Source organism: Pipra filicauda, unplaced genomic scaffold (genome assembly GCF_003945595.2).
Source record: "Pipra filicauda isolate LSUMZ 115617 unplaced genomic scaffold, ASM394559v2 scaffold214_size1419223_pilon, whole genome shotgun sequence".
In the NCBI taxonomy this organism is placed as follows: Eukaryota; Metazoa; Chordata; class Aves; order Passeriformes; family Pipridae; genus Pipra; species Pipra filicauda.
The window spans coordinates 1,329,831-1,349,188 of NW_024104326.1; the positions used below are offsets into that span (position 1 = coordinate 1,329,831).

At 37.5% G+C, this 19,358-nt stretch overlaps 1 protein-coding gene across 2 annotated transcripts in view; it reads left to right on the plus strand.

The window, feature by feature from the left end:
• BMPR1A (bone morphogenetic protein receptor type 1A) overlaps positions 1 to 19,358 on the plus strand; it is a 79,468-nt gene that overhangs the window by 54,911 nt on the left and 5,199 nt on the right. For both annotated transcript variants that reach the window (XM_027734617.2, XM_027734616.2), the window contains 10 exons: positions 218 to 425; positions 10,076 to 10,235; positions 12,065 to 12,167; positions 13,424 to 13,523; positions 14,308 to 14,407; positions 15,173 to 15,317; positions 16,062 to 16,254; positions 16,625 to 16,922; positions 17,659 to 17,834; positions 18,614 to 18,744. In XM_027734617.2, coding sequence (XP_027590418.1) covers positions 359 to 425; positions 10,076 to 10,235; positions 12,065 to 12,167; positions 13,424 to 13,523; positions 14,308 to 14,407; positions 15,173 to 15,317; positions 16,062 to 16,254; positions 16,625 to 16,922; positions 17,659 to 17,834; positions 18,614 to 18,744 — 1,473 coding nt within the window. In that variant the 5' untranslated portion in view covers positions 218 to 358. The remainder of the gene's footprint in view (positions 1 to 217; positions 426 to 10,075; positions 10,236 to 12,064; positions 12,168 to 13,423; positions 13,524 to 14,307; positions 14,408 to 15,172; positions 15,318 to 16,061; positions 16,255 to 16,624; positions 16,923 to 17,658; positions 17,835 to 18,613; positions 18,745 to 19,358) is intronic.

Sequence of the window (19,358 nt, forward strand, 5' to 3'; positions counted from 1 at the left end):
GTGGGTTTTTACCAGAAGTGCATATTTCAGAAGAACCCTGCTATTCCGTTGGATAGTAAACATGGCTAATGTTTTCTTAATAAATCTTAATAAACATATGCTTTTTTTTTTTTCCAGACACATGGTTACAATCAATCTGATGTAAAATCTTGAGTATTTTTTCTTTCTTCCGAAATACAGAGAGTTTCTTAACACTTTGTTTTATTGTATCTTTCAGGAAACGAAGGTGGAAAAGTTAGGAAAGCATCTTTGCAGTCAAGCACCAAATCTTGTATTAGGCTTCACCGAACAGACTAAGCTTAACATTTGTCAAGCAGAAGGGGCAGTCGCCTTGCACAGGAAGGATTAAAAGTGAACGATGACTCGATTGAGAGTTCATGAGCAATTGCTTGGAGCCTATCTGCTAATCATTCTCCATGTTCAAGGTAAATATGTACTAGGTGAAATAAGTTCATATTTTTGATTCGTAACAGAGTTGTGTGTTTCCCGGGGCTTGAAGTGGGAGTTTGGAGTTTCTTTTGCAGGCAGGTGACTGGTCTGCCTGATATGCCGTATGGACGCTTCCCTGAAAAGAAGGACATTCTAGTGGTCAGGTGTTGTAGTACGGATTAGGTCTATTTTAGCAAATGCTTAGATAGAGACAATACCGAAAATACATAGTACACCGTGGAGCAAGTTATATGACCAGCAGAAGTGAAGGTTTGACTTCCTGAGTTTCAGTTCCCTATACATGTGCATACTCGATCCCTTTGAACTTGACTCACTGAAGAGATTGCAGTATGCAGTTCCCCGTGCCTCTGGTGCTCCTAGCAGCCAAGAGATAGTGTAACCGATCTAAATTAGCTTGTTGTGCCTACTTGATGGGCCAAGCTGAGTCTGTGAGATATTCACAGATAGCCTGCTTTTCAGTTAGTGAAGACACTCATTTGTACATCTGTTGTCTTTCCAGCCGGTTATTCAAAACTTTGAAAATCCAGTTATTAGAACCTTAACTCCTTTGTCAAATTGCATTGAATTAAAAAATAATATTGGGAACAGACTAATGTTACTATCTCATGCCCTATCAGGAATTGAAGTTTAAGTATGAAGATTATAACTAGTTCGTGGGAAACTCCATTTTATGATTATTTCCTTACTCCTTATTAGCAGCTCTGTCTGGCAGATCTGATTCTGTAGTTGCTTGTAGCTTAGAGAAGTGGCAGAAAGGCAGAATGGTATCTGAGCTGTTGGTGGTACTGCATTGCTGTTGCTGGCACTTGAGCAGTAGTGCTCTGCCTGTCCAGCAGGCACGTACGTCCCTCACTGGTCTCTGTGTAAGATGACTTGTTCTCCCAGCTGTGCACCTTTCACGTGTTTGTGCACAGAGCTTCCCATATGTTTTCAGAGAGACAGAGAAGACTAATTTGGTACTGCCATTTAAATACTTGATTATGAAAGGTTTCATATTCTCTTTCCATACTTAGATCAATTACTGCTTAGTGCTTGATTTTATTTTGAGATATTATATGAGCTATTTACTTTCAAGAATCACAGTTCAATGAACCCATTAAAATGGGGAGAGGAGGAAGCCTGGTAAGTACCCAAATGACAATCTTTCTGTTCTGTTTCTGGTGTGTATCTGCAGTATTAGATTAAAGGATGTAGCAGAGCTGTCTCTTTCAGGACTATGCTTGATCCATAGCTTGACAACTGATTTGAAGAGCAGACTTGCATCAACCTCTTCCCATGTGCTGGTATTTAAATGAATAGTGTCTCAGAGCACATATCTAAGCTTTTTCAAGTCCTACCCCACACACACATTCACAGCTAAGCTTTTATGGAGCAAAAGTCCTCTCTGGACCTGTGCAGTATTACGCTTTAGCTAAAGGTATTTGAAACTGCTGTTCTTCCTTTTGAGTTTCCTGTGGGGTTCGCTCCAGGAGGCAGCCGTGAGCACACTGAGGGTTCTGTATTGTTTGGTACAGCCTGCGGACTTGTAAACACTTCTCTTCCAAGACTGGACAGGTGTTTTTGCATAATTGCCAAGTTCCTTGTGCATTTTCATCTCTTTAACCTGCAGAGGCCAAGAATAGTGTCACCAAACTTCTAGACATGCTCTAAGCACTGGTGTTTGGCTTGATTCAGTCTGTGTGTGTACACATGCACACCTGTGTTCCAGGAGTGGGAAAGAACGTCGGCCTTAGTTTGATACTTTGCCGTTGCAGCGAAGATTTCAAGGTTGAAAGCAACAAAACAAACATAAATCCAGGATTCTTCTATCTTCGTCACATTACTTAAGTTGAAAGAGGAAAATTCTCCAGACTGGTCCCTCATCCTGTTGTGGACATGCTGTTTTTAATTTTCAAGAAGTAGCCGGGGTTTGGGTGTAGTTGAAGTTTGTAGTACCAATTTGCAAATATTTGCAGATAGCTCTAAAGTGCTTAGGTTGGTTATGGGCACACTCTAAAGGAAATTTTGGTGAGAAATTAGGAAAGAAATTTTTACTGAGTGTGGTTAAGTATTAGAACAGGCTGCCTGGGGAGGTTGTGCAACATTTATCCTTAGATACAGTCAGAATTTTACTGGAATGCCTGGTCTGACGTAGAAGTTGGTCCTGCTTTGACCAGGTGGTGGTACCAGGTGACTTCTAGATGTCTCTTCCACCCTGAAATAGTCTCAGGCAGTGTTTTGCAGTGGAGCTTGTTCTACTTGTATTCAAGCAGTTTTGCTGCTTCTTGCAGCAGATACCAGCTTCTTCCCTTGTTTCTTTGAAGAGACTGGGAAAGATATGCTTTGTTCTTTTTGCTGAAGTCATGGTTACCCCTTTGCATTAGTCAATATTTAGCATTTTACTCATAGACCTTAGCAACTATTTTCCTCTTCAGATACAAATAGAAATAATATTACAAATATGCAGGTGTTCTAGTTACTTAAAATTAAATTACATTAACTCCTTCCATGACCATATTGATTAATAATGGTTCAGTAAATAACTTCTAATAAGTATTATAGCTAAATTAAACTTAAAGACTGAAAATTTTTTTTCAACTTCTGAAGAAGAAATTGCCTTATCTCAGAAATATTCCTGACTTTCAGATCAATACTGAGGGAATTCTGAAAGCCATGGAAAAGTTGAGCTTACTTGAAACGTTGTTTCTTTGCAAGTTACCTAAGGGCTTTTCTTCAAACATGAAATATGTTTGGTTTCCAAGGATGGTGAGTAAAAAACAGTCAGGTCTCTCTGCTTGTCCCTCGATTCATGGAGGAAAGAATTGATAGTCATGAAGTATTTGAATTTTTTTTTAGGAAAGAGACAATCTAAAGTGAAAAGTCTCTAAGAAGTGGAAAAATAGTTTCAACAAGGAAAATATATGTGGGATGTTGCAAAAGTGTATCATAAAGTAACCAGCAGAGGTGGAGAAGATTCATTATGAGGAATTGAAGAGAATTTGCGTGATTTACAGGAAGAGGAAGGAAAAGCAGAGAAAGTAGAAACACCCAGTGTCTGTGCTTTGAGTATCTGGCACACAACTTAATGCTTTGCTCCCTTGCTTTTTTTGGAAGCTTCTTCAGAATGGTAGGAATTTCAGGGCTTACCAAGACCTGAGAGAATGATAATAGCAAGTGTGTCTGTAAACGTGCATGTATATATACATACCAGATTCCTTAGCAGGTAACTTGAAAAAGCAAGTGGCTGCATGTGTTGATTAATGTCAAAATATTCTTACAATAACAGCAGAAAACAGGCAATTCCATGACATTACTGGTGAACAGCTGCAATTTCTCAGGTCGTTACTACGGGGCAGGGGGACCAGTGGATTTTATTTTTGGATTTTATCTTCTTTGTAGCTTACGGGACTTCTTCACTTAGGTTGAGAAATGGTCAAAAATAAGCCTGGGTTGCAGATGGGTATATTTAATAACAACCTTTTCAATAAAACATTTTTGTGTTTCCTTTCTTGCTGTGGAGGGCCTTTGCAATATCTTTAAATCTGTGACTTGCTCTGCATCTTCACCCACCTACTTTTGCTGATCTAAGGCAAGAGGTTACGACTTCAGTTGCAGTTGAGGACTGCAGCAAACAGGCTTTTGTCCTCTCCCTAGTGCAAGTTTTTCCTTCAGAGAACCAGTTTTACTTCTGAGTAAAGTTCTTTCTTCATTGTTACAGTGCACTGATGAGCATACCTGATCAATATTTGTAACAGAGCAGTAAAGTGCTTAACATATACTCAAACTTGTTCTCGTAGATTTGGTGCTGTGTTGCTGGCAGTTTACTTTATTTGTGGTTCATCGTACCTTCATGTATTCTTCAGAGACACTGCAGTATTATAATCCTTGTAAATTAGTTGACTGAAAATGCATTAATAGTGTTCGATATGTATGAAGGTTTATTAAAAGTTAAATTTAAAAATAATTAGTGTCAATATTAAATATTAAAATGGCCTTGAAGTTGCCACTGTTCATTAGGGAAGTGGAAAAAAAATCTGTGGAGGTTTGATTTCACTGCTCTAATTACTTTTATTCAGATATTTGATATAGATAAAATTAATACATTTTAAAACCTTTATAAATTTTCTTAATTTCAGGTGAAGTAGTTACTGAATTCAAATATATAAACTAATCTGAAATAAAATACTCTAAAATCTGTAGAATGGAAGTTAGAGTTGTCAGTAGCTGATTCATTACTTGAAGACAGTATAGTTCTGTTTACTGGTGATTTCCCCAATTAATGACTGCATCTGTCTTTAAAATATGGGTAGTGAACATGTATTCTTCAATATTTGTCTAATTAAAGTCCTTCTAAGGGATTATTAAAAGTTGATCTATTTTTTTATTATAATTTCACGTTTAAGTAACTTTATTCTTTAAAAGTCCATTTAATTTAAATTAGAATGCAGTGTACTTTTTTTTAAGTTAAATACACAACATTTTCATGTCTCTGGCTTTTATGCTGAATGCATAAGAACAGAGTAGTTGTCTTCAGAAGTGACTTTTTTGGGGAGGAGAAGTGGGAACAGAGCCTGGGGATTGCTGGTTGGGAAGGTAAGGGGGCAGGGGCTGCCTGTCTGTGTTGAGCACTGGTGTAGGTCCTGGGAGAGCTGGAGGGAAGGAGAGAGGTTTTAAACAAGTAGTCTGGGAACGTGCTGTGATTTTTAGGAACCAGTTCTGCTGGAGGAGCTACCTCTAACACGCCTGGTCTTTGGAAATCACAGCCTTGATATATAAAAAAGTACTATAGGGAGAATTATGGTTAAAATGCAAGACACAGAGCTCATAGAAGCATTTAAGATACTTTCTTTGCACTCGTTACAGTTTTTCTGGGTCTTTTTGTTGTGGTTTTTTTTATATTATTTTCTCTTTTAAGGGCTAGTATTGTACTTAATCCATGTCAGTTGTACCAAGTTTTAACTCACACAGCAGAACAAGTTAAATCATTATGGAAGTTTGTGATAGGTAAATATGGAGTGGATAATTTTGCAGTGTAACTTAAAACTACCACATAAAATTTTCGAGATATGTCCTTTTTTCATAAGGAAGGCGTATCTGACATAAAGAGTGTTGGTACAGCTTCCATCTTTGAGAAGAGCCCAGTGTGGGTGAGCCCTGAGCTGGCCCCAGCGAGCAGCAATAGCACCAGCAGGAGGTCAGGTGAAAGTGGTCTTTGGCATTCTTATTTAAATGTTGGATTTCTTGGAGTTTGCAAGCATAGATCGGAATAGCTACAAAGAAATGCCACTCGTACTGTAGTTCCGCTGGGATAAATCCCTTTTAAGGATCGTGTACTCTGGAATAGAAATGTTTTTATGGGCAACATCTCTATTACAAATTCAGAAAGCTATCGAACAACTTGACTGCTGTTGGCCACGTTGCAGCTGTATGTGTGGAGGAAGAGGGGATACAGTTAATAACAAACTGTAGGCATAATTTAGCTTTTGTATTTGTCTTCATTTACTGCTGTCTCCGAATTTATTAATAGAGCTGGGGGGGGTTTTGGGTTACACAAATCTTTTCTTAGATCAGAAGACTTAATGAAATTATACATGTATCTTGGCATTGACTTGCAACCAGGTTAGCTCAGCTTTTAGTGGTTAGTAACACCTCAGCGTCACACACAGTATGTTTTAGAGACTTATCTACGTTAATATTTGTGTTTGAAGCCATGCTTTCAAGTAGACTTAGATTTCTGACCTAGTGGAATTTTTAATATCCTGTGCTTCTTTGAAATACATTTTATAGTCTAACTTATTTTCTGTGATTGGAAGAGGTAGTGCTTTGAATAATTTATGTTTTTGATCAAGGGCTGGATATGATACATTGGCAGGCATTGTCCTATTTTAACAACTTACTATTAACTCTTTTAAACATTGTATTTATATTATTAAAATAAAGTTTAACAGAAAGCCATTTAAATGTCATCCTGTCTTTAGCAGTTGTTCACACTTCTAGAAATCTACAGTGAATGCAGTATGTATGGTGGGGCAGAGCAAATGATGAAATGGGAACTTGGAACCCCATCAGCTTTTTCCTCATCATTGTTTTACACTGTATTTATGTGAGGAGAATGTTCCAGCTCACTGTCACTCTGATATTTTGTTGAATGTTCTAAGTTTTTGAAATGTGGTAAAATACACATTACAGAGCAGTTTGTATGGTTAGAATTATATGATACACTGAAGTGTATCATTCTCACAAGGCTGGACAAACAGGCTGCAAGTGGTCCAGGATCTTGAACAAGTCCTCCAGTGTGTGCTAGTTCATGTGTTGCTAATGTATATTATTTTACCCCACCAGCCCTGTGCAGTTTGCAAGAGGAGGGTAGGAGATAGTGGAGAAAGAAGCTTTGCTGGGTCTGAGGTCTCTAAGTACTGTGTTTCAAGGCAAACTTTTTTTCTTTTGAAGCTATTAATGCACAGCTCTTACACTTCTGAGATTCGTGTATGTGTATTTCTTAACTGTACTGCACAGTGACAGCTGCATGTGTCATTGAAAAGAAGACATTAATTATATCATCAAGTAGTGTAGTGTCACAAGATCCCTAAAGTGTGATCCTCCCTTCCACTGGCCTGCTCCCAGGAGGAAGATAAAGCAGTGTGAATGTTTGAGAGTTGAAGGAGCTCTGAGGGTGGGGAGATGATGAGAGCAAGAAGGTGCAAGAGGGTTGGATGGTTCTTGAAGCAAAATGTTACTTAGGCTTATGCTTAGTTCACTCTTGTTCATTTACCCAGTATCTGTTAACCAGGAAAACAGCAATGAAGCATCCTGTGACTTCAGGACCTTTGACTGCCCTCTTAATACCTCAAGTGCATGGAAGCCAAGTCTTCCCACATTTGACTCCCTTCCCCATGCCTAGCAACTTTAGGATGGACGCTAATCTGTCTGGAAGTGCTGAGGATGAATTTTAGTACTGCAGTAAAGGGTACAGTTAGGGATAATATATAGGTGTAGGTGATTAAAAACTGCTTTCTGAAGTGATCCCAAGCATCCTCAGTGTTTTCCTTTTTGCTTCTTTCTTTGGGTGCTCAAACTCCTGTCTAATAAGAGTTTTCTTTACAGTCTTGGAAAGTAAGGATGCACGAGTCAAGTGATCTCCCCCCCTCTCCATCCCTTGTGCAGTTCAGGTATTACTTGTAAGATGAAAGCAGGCTACTATGGAGTATTTTTTCACACTACGAAAACAATGAAATTATAGTCTGTTCTTGCTTTGAATAAAAATCTTTGCCTACAGAAACTCTGCGAAAGACAAAGATGCTGGTTCTTTGAAAATACAGTTATCTATTCTGGATTTTATTTGGTATGTGCTGTTCATAGATCTTGTAATGCAATTCATCCTAATAAATGAAGAGGGAAAATGTAGTTCATCTCAGCTTTAGTATAAAAGGTTGGTATACCTGTAGTCATGCTTCAGTGTTAGTTTACAAGGAGTAATACTGCTTTAAAAGATGCTAGACCTGCATAAAAATGTTGTTCTGTTTGTTCTGAGCCAGAAGAAACCATGCTTTAAGGGTTCCTTGATTTCTTTTCCAGCAAATTTTAAAAAATTGCAGTCAGTGATCAGGGTAGGAAGGTGGATGAGTGACTGATGAGACATAGATCATAAAGCATTCAGACTTCTAACATGTGGAATGTCCCTGAAGGTAAGGGGGGTTTTATAACATTAATTGGGAAAAAGATACCTTAGTCAGTCAAGAAAATGAGGAAGAAAAAAAGACAATATTTGCACATATGCAGTGGCTTTTCCTTTAAATATTAAGTAGAATTACCTGTTCTCTGAGCAGGTAAGGATCTCTTAAATGTGAATATGAAATGTTGTGTAACATCTGTAGCATGGTATTAAAACGAGCTTTCAGGTTATGCTGGGAAGAAATGTGTAGAAAGAGAGAGGGGACGGGTGGAGGAGCTATTTCAGTTGTGCAGGATTTCTTTGGTTAAATCAGAAATACCTACTGCACAGGTAAACTCAGTTATTATAGCACCGGACCTTGTTTCTTGTTAACAGTTCTGTGCATATCGGGACTGTTGAGCTGCGGCGTTACTGAAGTACTGTTTGAAAACCACATTTCAAATAACACATGGCTAAATGATTTGAGAGTTTAGGTAGGTGGTGTTGTACTTTCTTAGGATATTCTCTTAGTTGTATCCAAAAAAAGCACAGTTTCATTACCTGGCTGAATCAGGACTGTGCACTAGATGAGCTGCATTAATCAAATAAGGAAATCTGAAAATCTGCTATTTTCAGAACAATAAGATCAAATTTCACGAATATTTAATCTCACATTTGTCTGAATGACACTGCACGGGATTTTAATCAAATTTTTCTGCACATCTTTCAAGCAAGGTACAACAGGAGACTGATGTTCTCATCGCTCTATAGCCAGGGTTTGGTAGGTTTGACAGGAAGCCTCAAGAATCTGTTCCAAGAGACTGTGTTTTCTGGTCAGTTTTTGTTTGTTTTTTTTTTTTCCTTAGATAAATTGAGATTTTTATTGTGACTAAATTATTTTTGAGAAGTATTGAGGGTAATAACTGAATTTGTAAAAGCTTCTGTTGGTCCTAACTGGTGTTTTCTTACTTTGCACACTGAGCCTCGCCCAGAGACTTGCTGTAAACTGTATCTGAGCAGGTGATAGTTTGTTCACAGCTCTTCTGTCTGTATTTGGTTCATACTTTGAGGACTTGGAGCCAACAATCCTGTCAGGTGGTGGACAGAAAGCAATTTTCTGTTGGTAAAATTAGGTATGATAAAGCTGGAGGAGATGGGTGAAGATGTTCTCATCTCGTATAGTGATCACAAAGCATATTCCGAAGGGGGCAGATTATGTTCCTAAATTTTTTTTTCTGGATGTTCTTCACTAAGAAGAAAATAGGTGGATGTTTTCTTCTGAATGCCTACATTCACGAAAGCATATTAATAATATGAACAAGGACAAATGATGCTTAACTTTCCTACTGTTGAAAAACTGAGGGCTGCTTGGAACATACTGTAGCCCTGTTTCTATTCTGTGAAAGCTCGTCTGTGTGGATGTTCCTGTCATTTACCGAAATTTAATTTGCAAACAAGATTTACTTTAGCTGTGTTTTGAAGTACTAATGCATACAGAGATCAAAAAAACCCAAAAGATTTTGGAGTTATTACTGCTCTTCTATGAGACTCTGAATCCATAAAAAATTACTTCAGTTCAGAAAATTAGAAAATTGCATATTAAGTACGTTCAGTCATGCATAAAATTATTCTTGTTGTGGTTATCAAGCAGTCAGCATTTTGGTTTTCTAAATACACGAATGAGAAAGACTTTCTTCAGAAAATTCTAACCAGTTACATCACTACTTTTCTGCCCCACCTTAAAAAGGGAAAGTATCTTTCTGTTCAGATTTATTAGAGTTCGAAAATCTGCTGTTAAGGTAAAAAAATGTTTGAGCTAGGTATTTCTAGAATAAAATTATTAACTCAAATTTCTGCCATAATCTTGGGAGAGGAAGTTCTTGTGTCTTGCATAGTTGAATTATTTATTAATATAATTATTCTGTTGTCATGTTTTGCCTGTAAAAGTCTTGAACCAGAGAGATGCAAAAGTACTTTATTTTTTTTAATGTGCAGGTCAAAATCTAGACATGCTTCATGGCACAGGAGTGAAGACAAATTCTGACCAAAAGAAACAAGCAAATGGAGTCACACTTGCTCCAGAGGACACCTTACCTTTTCTGAAGTGCTACTGCTCGGGACATTGTCCAGATGATGCTATTAATAACACATGCATGTGAGTATTGCATTGAGGCTTAGAAAGGCTCTTTGAAGAGGCTCATTTTGGCTTTGGAGAGAGCAAGCTTCCCTCTGGAGAGCTGACCAGGGTTCTCTCAGGTGATTTGACCATAATTGATTTGACACTCACTGGTTCTGTGAAGAGCCAAGTGTTAAAACCCATGGCCATCTGTATGTAAACAATACAGTTTTCACCATAACTTAGAACCATTTGCAACCACCGACTTCACCCCCAGCAACTGCTTTCAAGGGCTCAGTAAATAACCTGTAATTGGGTGAGTATTAAGTGACCCAAACCTAAGCCTTCTGATACCACCACTTGTTTGCTTATTTTTTCACCTAGACAACATAGCCATGTACTGAGAATTCTTGTTATGTGTTCATTAGTTATCACCTGTGAAGGAAAAGCAGGGGGGAAAAAAAAGAAAAGCCTGTGAACATGTAGGGACAGGAGGGAAGTGTTATCTTTGACAGGCATAAGGATCCTAACAGACTCATGCACTGATTATATGCTTGCTTAAGGTGTTTTTCGTATCATAAAATGCCTTTGGTTTCTCTTCATTTGCAGTTCATGCTTAAGGCCCTTCTGTTTTCTGCCTTAAGAATTAATATACATAGTAGAAAACATGTTACTTGCTGCAGTAATTGGAGTCTTCACTTTAACACATAGTATTCAGCCTCTCTACAGCTGTCACTTGGCAGATAAGGCAGTTTTTATGGAACCCAAGGAGGTAGAATAAACACTACTGTCTTTTTAAACGTAAACACAGGTAATATCTTACAGACATAGTTTTGCACCAAGAAAATGTTGTAGTATTTTGTTTTCAAATCCTTTGGTATTTATTTATTTATTGGTTTTTATTGCCCTCTAGTGTGTGCAGTCAGTATAGACCTTACTAATTTTTGTCTGAACTGGTGACTGTATAGGTCATTATGCTGATAATAAAGCTGTTAGTTAATGACACTTCAATGCAGTGTCCATGTGCAGGGTATTTTATGGCATTTTGCTTCCCAAATTTGCATCTCTTTACATTCATTTAAATAGATTGTAGTAAAGACAAAATTATTTCTAGATTTGTTTTCCTTAGTAAGGGAATGAATGAAGTTTGATTTACTCAGATCTTACTTTTACAGGCATTGAAATTACACACCTAGCATTGCAATTTGGTTTGGGATTCCTTACAAATATTGTTGACATTTTCAGCTAGTATAGAAGTCAAAGCAGTTATATAATGAGATAGTGAGGAATTTAAGGGTCTTTTTTTTTTTTTTTTTAAAGAATGTAATTAATTTGTTACTGTCAGTTTTAGAAAGTGGATTCGGTGGTTGGTTTGTTTGTTTGTTTTGCCCTAAAGGCTGAATATTTGAGAGAGCTTATGTGGGAAAAGGCTGGCTAAACTGTAGATCTTGAAACAGCCACCACACACATACTGGGACTTCTCTTTGAGAGTTTATCATTGTAGTTTCAAACCAGACATGAGTGAATTTTTTTTTAACCTATAAAATTGTGTTAGTAAGCTTTTTTTAGTCTGCTTTTCCATCCCCTCCATCACCCTCCTGAACTGGGTGTCTGTGGTTGGATATGAGCAGTCTTGAAGAGGGGTGAGGAAGCAGAAAACAGAGTATTGGTGAGAAGGCATCCCTGTGTGTTCTGTTTGAGAATCCTGTGGGGGTCTTTTGTTCTCAAACTGGATGGTAGCCACTGTGTTAAAGAAGAATTTTTCTAGATATTTTCTTTCTAATATTCTTAATGGGTTCAAGGTCAACTAATGCTGCATATTAAATTACAAACATGCTGGTAAAGCACAAGTGATATGTTTATTCCAGAACTAACGGGCATTGCTTTGCTATCATTGAGGAAGATGAACATGGAGAACCCACGCTTGCTTCTGGCTGCATGAAGTATGAAGGTTCAGACTTCCAGTGCAAGGTAAAAAAATGAGATACCATTAAAATTTAAGATCTCCATGGAGCTTACGTAGGGAAACTGCATAAGCGGTTTAAATTTCTGTAGTTTACAACTGCAGTTGTAGAATTTTGCATGTTGCCATTTACCACTGAGAAGAATAGGGCCAAACAGTCATGAGTGAGTAGTGGCAGGAAGGACACTTGATGGTGCTCGAGCAAAGATTGGAATAGAATCTTAGCTTGTTGGAGTTCTCTGCAGGAGAAAGTCTTTGAAAGATAGTAAAAGGTGTTTTTATAAATACATCAACAACAAAAATGGACCCAAGGAAAATCTCCATCCTTTGTTGGATGCAGAAGGGAAAATTGTAACCAAGGATGAGGAAAAGGCTGAGATATTTAATGCCTTCTTTGCCTCAGCCATCAACAGTAAGACTGGTTATCCTCAGAGCAGCCAGCCCCTTGAGCTGGTAGGCAGGGATGGGGAGCAGAATAGAGCCCCTGCAGTCCTGGAGGAAGTAGTGACCTGCTGTCAGTGGGGCCAGATGGGATTCAGCCGAGAGTACTGAGCTGGAAGCAGAGCTCACCAAGCCACTCTCCCTGCCCACCTCAGCGCTATCACTGTTTTGGATAATTTTAAGTTTTTAGATCCCTAGGGCTTGAGTTTCCGTATAACACAGCTGTCAGTAGCACTGCTTTTTGGAAGCACTGTTGACTTCAGTTATTGCTGTGAGTATTTGGGGTTACTGCAAATCAGACCTGAGGTGTCATGATGACCTCCTGAAACTGTTCTTGTTTATATATCAGTGACTTAGTTTCAGTTTAATTTTCATGCCCCTCCATCTTTTATATGGTATTCTGAAGATGTTTTTAAAGCAAACAGTGCTGCTATGATGGGTACAAGAGAAAAGCTTCTAAAGCGATTGGGGTTTGTCTTTAGAGCAGTATTTATTTAACATATTATTAACTGGTTTTGACTAATCTTAAAAAATTTACAATTTATGAAATAGCTACTTAAGTAGAAACCATGTATTTCTGTTCACCAAGTAGAAAAAGTCATGTGAAATATAAAAAAAAGTAACATCTAGTGTATGCACTCCAAGAGATTATCTGATGCCTGTCTGCCACCGCGAAGTGATCCTCATATATTAAACAGTGTGGTTGAAGTGGTTTTTAAATAAAATAGCTTCAGCTTTTGTCCGTGCTATGTTGTAGCCATAGCACCACCTGTCCACGTTTTGTCTTCAAAATGTGAACATTTATTCGATTCTCCTTGAACAGGACTCACCCAAAGCACAACTGCGTCGGACGATCGAGTGCTGCCGGACTGATTTCTGCAATCAGGATTTACAGCCAACCTTACCACCTCTTGATAGCACAGGTAAGCAACTCCTGTGTGCTAACGCTGCTGCTAATAAATGCTCTCTGTGTAGATTCTCTTCTTCCTAATCAACAGCTAAACATGTGAAAATGTAATTATAGTATTCCACAGATCTGCTTTTTCTGGATTCAGTAGTTTTTCTGTGAAGCTTTGTATTACACTTCATCCTCTATTTTCACTTTTCCTTTTTTTCCACTTTCAAGTTAATCTTTTTCTTCATCAATACCATCACTCTTGGTATTTTTAGTCTCTTTCTCAGTGTGCTCATACCTTGATCTGCATGTGATCTCTTGATCTGGTTTTATTTTGGTTCAGAATCTGTTTTGGGTTATTTTTAAATGTTTTTTCTAATTTCTGCTGTGCTTTTGCCATTATGAATGTATCATAAAAAGGTATTCTGGCATTGTTTACTGTTCTCTGCTGAAAATTTATTCTCTTCTTTCTGTTGTTCCCAGTGAAAATAGTTTGTTTTCATGTGCTTAGTCATTCATTGCTAGGCAAGTCGTACTGGTTTAACTGTTGCTTTATACCTTCTCAGAATCTTACTGCTCTAAATCTTTCTATTTCTAAACTAACAGGAGTCTACAACTTCAAAATCTCAAGTTAAATCCTTTTGTTTGTTTGTTTGTTTTCATCCAAATGATATTCTCTGCTTTTCTGGTGTCAATACTTACTTCGATACACAGTATTTGAAAATATACCTAAATAAACTGTTTACAATATGTATTTAATTTATAGACTTCAGAAACTTTACCTTTTTTTCTTTCTCTTTTTTGTCAAATAGATGGACTTTTTGATGGCAGCATCCGTTGGATGGCAGTGTTGATTTCTATGGCAGTCTGCATAATTGTCATGGTCATCTTATTTAGCTGCTTTTGTTACAAGTAAGGAAAGGACTCTCTTTGGTGACAAAATTTTTAATTTTGCAAATCGAGTGTAAACAGAACAGTTATTTTGTAATTGTACTCAGTTGCTCATATGTAGCTTGGAAACCATTGTAATTTAATGTCACATTTCTGTGGGTAGCAGTTTGCACTGCTAGGTAAAACAAAAGTTCACAGCAGAGAATTTTAAGTGAATTTGATCCTTTCCTCTGGCTACCAAGTATGTGCAGTTTTCTAAGCTACACATAACTTCAGTCACTTTTGATAATTCAATTCCATCCGCTTCTGAGATTTTCCTTTTTCTGCTGTGTTCCAAAGCTAAATAATTGACTGGCTGAGCTATGGCAATTCATTCAGGTGCCTCTGTCAGCTCCAGCCCTGTGCTGGAGGTGGTCATTGGTCTAGAAATTTCAGAGGAAAGGTTGATGTCAGCCTCATCTGCCACGGTTCAAGGTCCAGTCTGTAAGTTTAAACCAAAATCAAGGGGTGTTTTACTAGGAACACTGGCTGTGAGCTGACTATTAAAATGCTGGTTTTCCACCTGAGTCATCACCAACTGACATGCCTGTACATGCTTTACAGCTTCTTAATAGGAAAAAGCTATGTAAGTACATTTCAGGGAAAAAAAAGATACAGCAAAATCTGATTCTCTTTTTTTTTTCTTTTAGAAAACTTCTACATTTAAATAGCTTCTTTCCTAGATCAGTTTGTTACATATTTTGAGGACTGTTTTGGAGTTCAGTTTAACTTCTGTTACTTTTGCAGGCATTACTGTAAGTCCATGGCAAAGAGGCACTGTTATAATCGTGACCTGGAACAAGATGAAGCATTTATTCCAGCTGGGGAGTCATTAAAAGACCTTATTGACCAGTCACAGAGTTCTGGGAGTGGATCAGGATTACCGTTGTTGGTAAATCATAAACTAAGATTTTTTTCTTCCCTGAATTTCTCTCCATCACATACAAAGTTTGGTTTGTACCCAATGCCTAGAACACAGCAGTTTATCCATACAGAATGTTAATGTTTTATATGCAATTATTATGAAAAATGAAGTACAAATTGAACATGTTTAAAGCTTGTCTTCATATAATTAACTAAAATGAAGTGCAGAATTAGATAATGTGTTATGAAATCTGTTGGCGTCAGCAAAATTTAAAGAAAACTTAGAGCCTACAGACACTAAGATAAAAATGCAATAAATGGCTAGTACAAGTACCAAATTGAGTGAACTCAAAGATTTTATTTTCTTAGTGTCCACTGACCAATAAAATAGATTTACTTTTTATTGACTGATAGAAGTCTTCAGAGAGACCTTATAGCAGCCTTTCAGTACTAAAGAGACCTACAAGAAAGCCAGAGCGGGACTTTTTCACAAGGGCATGTTGTGATAGGACAACAGGAAATGGCTTTTAACTCAAAAGGAGTAGGTTTAGTTTGGATATTAGGAAGAAGTTCTTCACTATGAGGGTGGTGAGGCGCTGGAATAGTGAAAACTTTCATAGAACAAATCTTACAATAGGAACAAAATTCAAAGCAATCCAAGCTTAAGATATACCTGGCCAGGTATTTTTGGTAAACTGCTGGCTTTCCTTCCTCTGCCTTATACCCTCTTCTTTCTTTTTTTTTTAATTGATTTTTTTTTAATCTTCTTTAGGTTCAGCGCACTATTGCCAAACAAATTCAGATGGTAAGGCAAGTTGGAAAAGGACGGTATGGTGAAGTGTGGATGGGCAAATGGAGGGGTGAAAAAGTGGCAGTCAAAGTGTTTTTCACCACAGAAGAAGCCAGTTGGTTCCGAGAAACAGAGATTTACCAAACTGTTTTAATGCGTCACGAAAACATCCTTGGTAAGGAAACCGTGCCCTGTTTGCCTGCTGGAGGGCTGGTGTGAGGGAGGAGGAGCAGCAGTTCTTAGGGAGTGGCTTGAGGGGTCTGTGGCAGTTTCTGTGGAATAATATGTGCTAATAAAATGTAATTGAAAGGGCAGAATCTTGCTGCTCTTGGTTGAAAACGTGTCTGCCGTGTCTTTGCTCGCAGACCGGACTGGTAATCTCATGTACACTTAGAATCAGAGCTTCTGCGTTATTAGTCTTCATAAGGGGGATGCATATCCCCTGATACAGTACAAGACAATATAGCTTTAGGAATTATTACTGAATCTGCTGCATAAAAAATTTATGAACAAATCAACAGTAATTTTGTTTCTGTGTTCCACAGGTTTCATAGCTGCAGATATTAAAGGCACTGGCTCCTGGACACAGCTTTACTTGATTACAGACTATCATGAAAACGGATCATTGTATGATTTTCTGAAATGCACAACGCTGGACAACAGGGCTCTCCTCAAACTGGCTTATTCTGCTGCATGTGGTCTGTGCCATCTACACACAGAAATTTATGGGACACAAGGCAAGCCTGCTATTGCACACAGGGACCTGAAGAGTAAAAACATCTTGATAAAGAAAAATGGAACCTGCTGCATTGCCGACTTGGGTCTTGCGGTCAAGTTTAACAGGTAGATGAACAAATCCTCTGTAATGGGCAAACATTAGCGTAGTTTTTTTATTTAGTGCACCAGATACTCAGTTTAAAAGGAAGATGGAATCATTTGGGTGCATGCTTTCGTATTTTTTTTTAGTTTTGAGAGTAAAATGTTCTTGAATGCTGGTAGGCATCATGATGAAAGTAGATCGTTAAGAGCACAATTAAAATACTCTTCTTATGGAAAATAAAAGTTTTTTAGAGGAAAGGAAGAGGAGACCACCTAATTTGTTGTTCACAAATGATCATTTATAGTAATTGCTATCATGTAGTTTCATTATAAATTCTTTCATAGAAAATTTGAACAGTGTAAAAGGAGTTGAAATTTAATTGAAGAAGTGATACTATAATAGTGTTATTAAATACTTTATATTTTTAAGTCTTATTCCAGTAGAGCCTAAAAGAAAGCATAAGCCTTTACAAATAATTTTCTGAGTTGTCACCAAATACATTCATCTTTATACTGGTTTTTAATGAATTTTTTTGATGTTTTGTTGGGCAAAAGAAACAGTAATCTGTCAACTACCATAGTCACTATGATTTTACTGGATAATCTTTTTCAGGAAAGTACAATGTATTAAGAGGGAAATATAAGAAAGAATTTAATTTGTAAATGGGAGTTTGACAGTGTAGTGATTGCATCATACAAGATTTCATACCTTGTCTTGTAATAGCCCACAGTTCACTAACTTCCTAATATTTTCCTACAGTGACACAAATGAAGTTGATGTTCCCTTGAATACGAGAGTGGGAACAAAACGTTACATGGCTCCAGAAGTCCTGGATGAAAGCCTGAATAAAAACCATTTCCAGCCGTACATCATGGCTGACATCTACAGTTTTGGGCTGATCATTTGGGAAATGGCTCGGCGCTGTGTCACAGGAGGTAAACTTTGAAATATTCAGCACAGAATCTACCAGGCCTTTGCCTTACCCTAACAATGCTTTGACAGGAAATGGTATAACAAGCTTGTTTCATCGTGAGGCTTGTGTTCTGTAAAAGCAGTAGTAATAGTCTGTCCAGAGAATAGCTTGAAAATCACTGAGCTCAACCTTTTTGATTGTTGCAGTTAAACATCTTGGGCTTTTTTTCCCATGCTTATACCCTCAGGCACTCAGTAGAGTGCCTTATTTGGGAGAAATAGTGGGATGCAGATGTTTCACCCCTGTGAAATTGATAATATATTATTCTTTCTGTAGTTGATAAGATATTATTCTTTCTTGCATTTCTGATGTCATTCAGTTTTCTCCTGACACATATTTTGGTGACTCATCCTGGCTTTTCTTTCACTCTTCTTTTCTGTCCTTATAGATCTTGACCTGTATTCTTCCACCTTACACTTTCTCTGTGCTTCTCTGTAGCATGTAGTGGATTAGAAGAAGCCAAATTCTACATTGGGTATCAAAATCAAAGGCACTGCAAGGAATTGTTGTACCTATTAAAATTAATAAACATAATATTGGAGTTAATAAACATAATATTGGAGCTTTTATGGGGAATGTCTGACTGTTACAGTAAAAATTTCAGATTTTTATCCCAGTAAAACAGTGTGGTTGGTTTGACTTGGCACAAAGTTACTTTTTGCTCCTGGCTAAGGACATCTGAGAATAGATACGTGGATTTATTTATTTTAATGGTTCTTGATCTTTCACAATTATCTCCAGGTATTGTTGAAGAGTATCAGTTGCCATATTATGACATGGTGCCAAATGACCCATCCTATGAGGACATGAGAGAAGTGGTGTGTGTCAAACGCCTGCGCCCGGTCGTGTCAAACAGATGGAACAGTGATGAAGTGAGTACACGGGAAGGGAGAGCTGGTTCAGTTTGTGCCTTAATTGGAAGGGTATTTTTAGTGTAATGAATATTAAAACATTGTGAAATAGGGACTACAGTCAAGCATTCTGATACTTTGAAAATCTCACAGCACCAGCGGGAGAAAGATACGCTCGAAATCAATTCAAAAGACTCAATTTTTTATTTATCTTTTCAGTATCTGAGGGGAAGTGTATGAATACTGCTCAACTTGAGGTCTTCTGTGGTGGAATATGTTCAGAGTTTTGATTGGATAAAACTTAAATGAAGTTTTAATGTATTTTATTAATCTTAATGTATATAGCATATTGGTTTGTAGCAGAAGGCATTTCGTGGAATATGAAGCAATTCCTTTGTGGACTTCCTATTTTTTTTTTCCTGTTTTACTGTTACATTCCAGGACAGGCTGTGACGTAACTAAAATATTTTCATTTTAGATGCGTTTTTAAAGGGCCACAGCTTGAACCCAGTAAACAACACATAACTATTTCACAGAGCAAGTTCAATATGCCATATGCATTCTTCCTTAAAGTCTCTGATTTCTTCTAGGAATTCCCAGTTTTCTCCTTTTTTTTTTTTTTTTTTTTTTTTTGT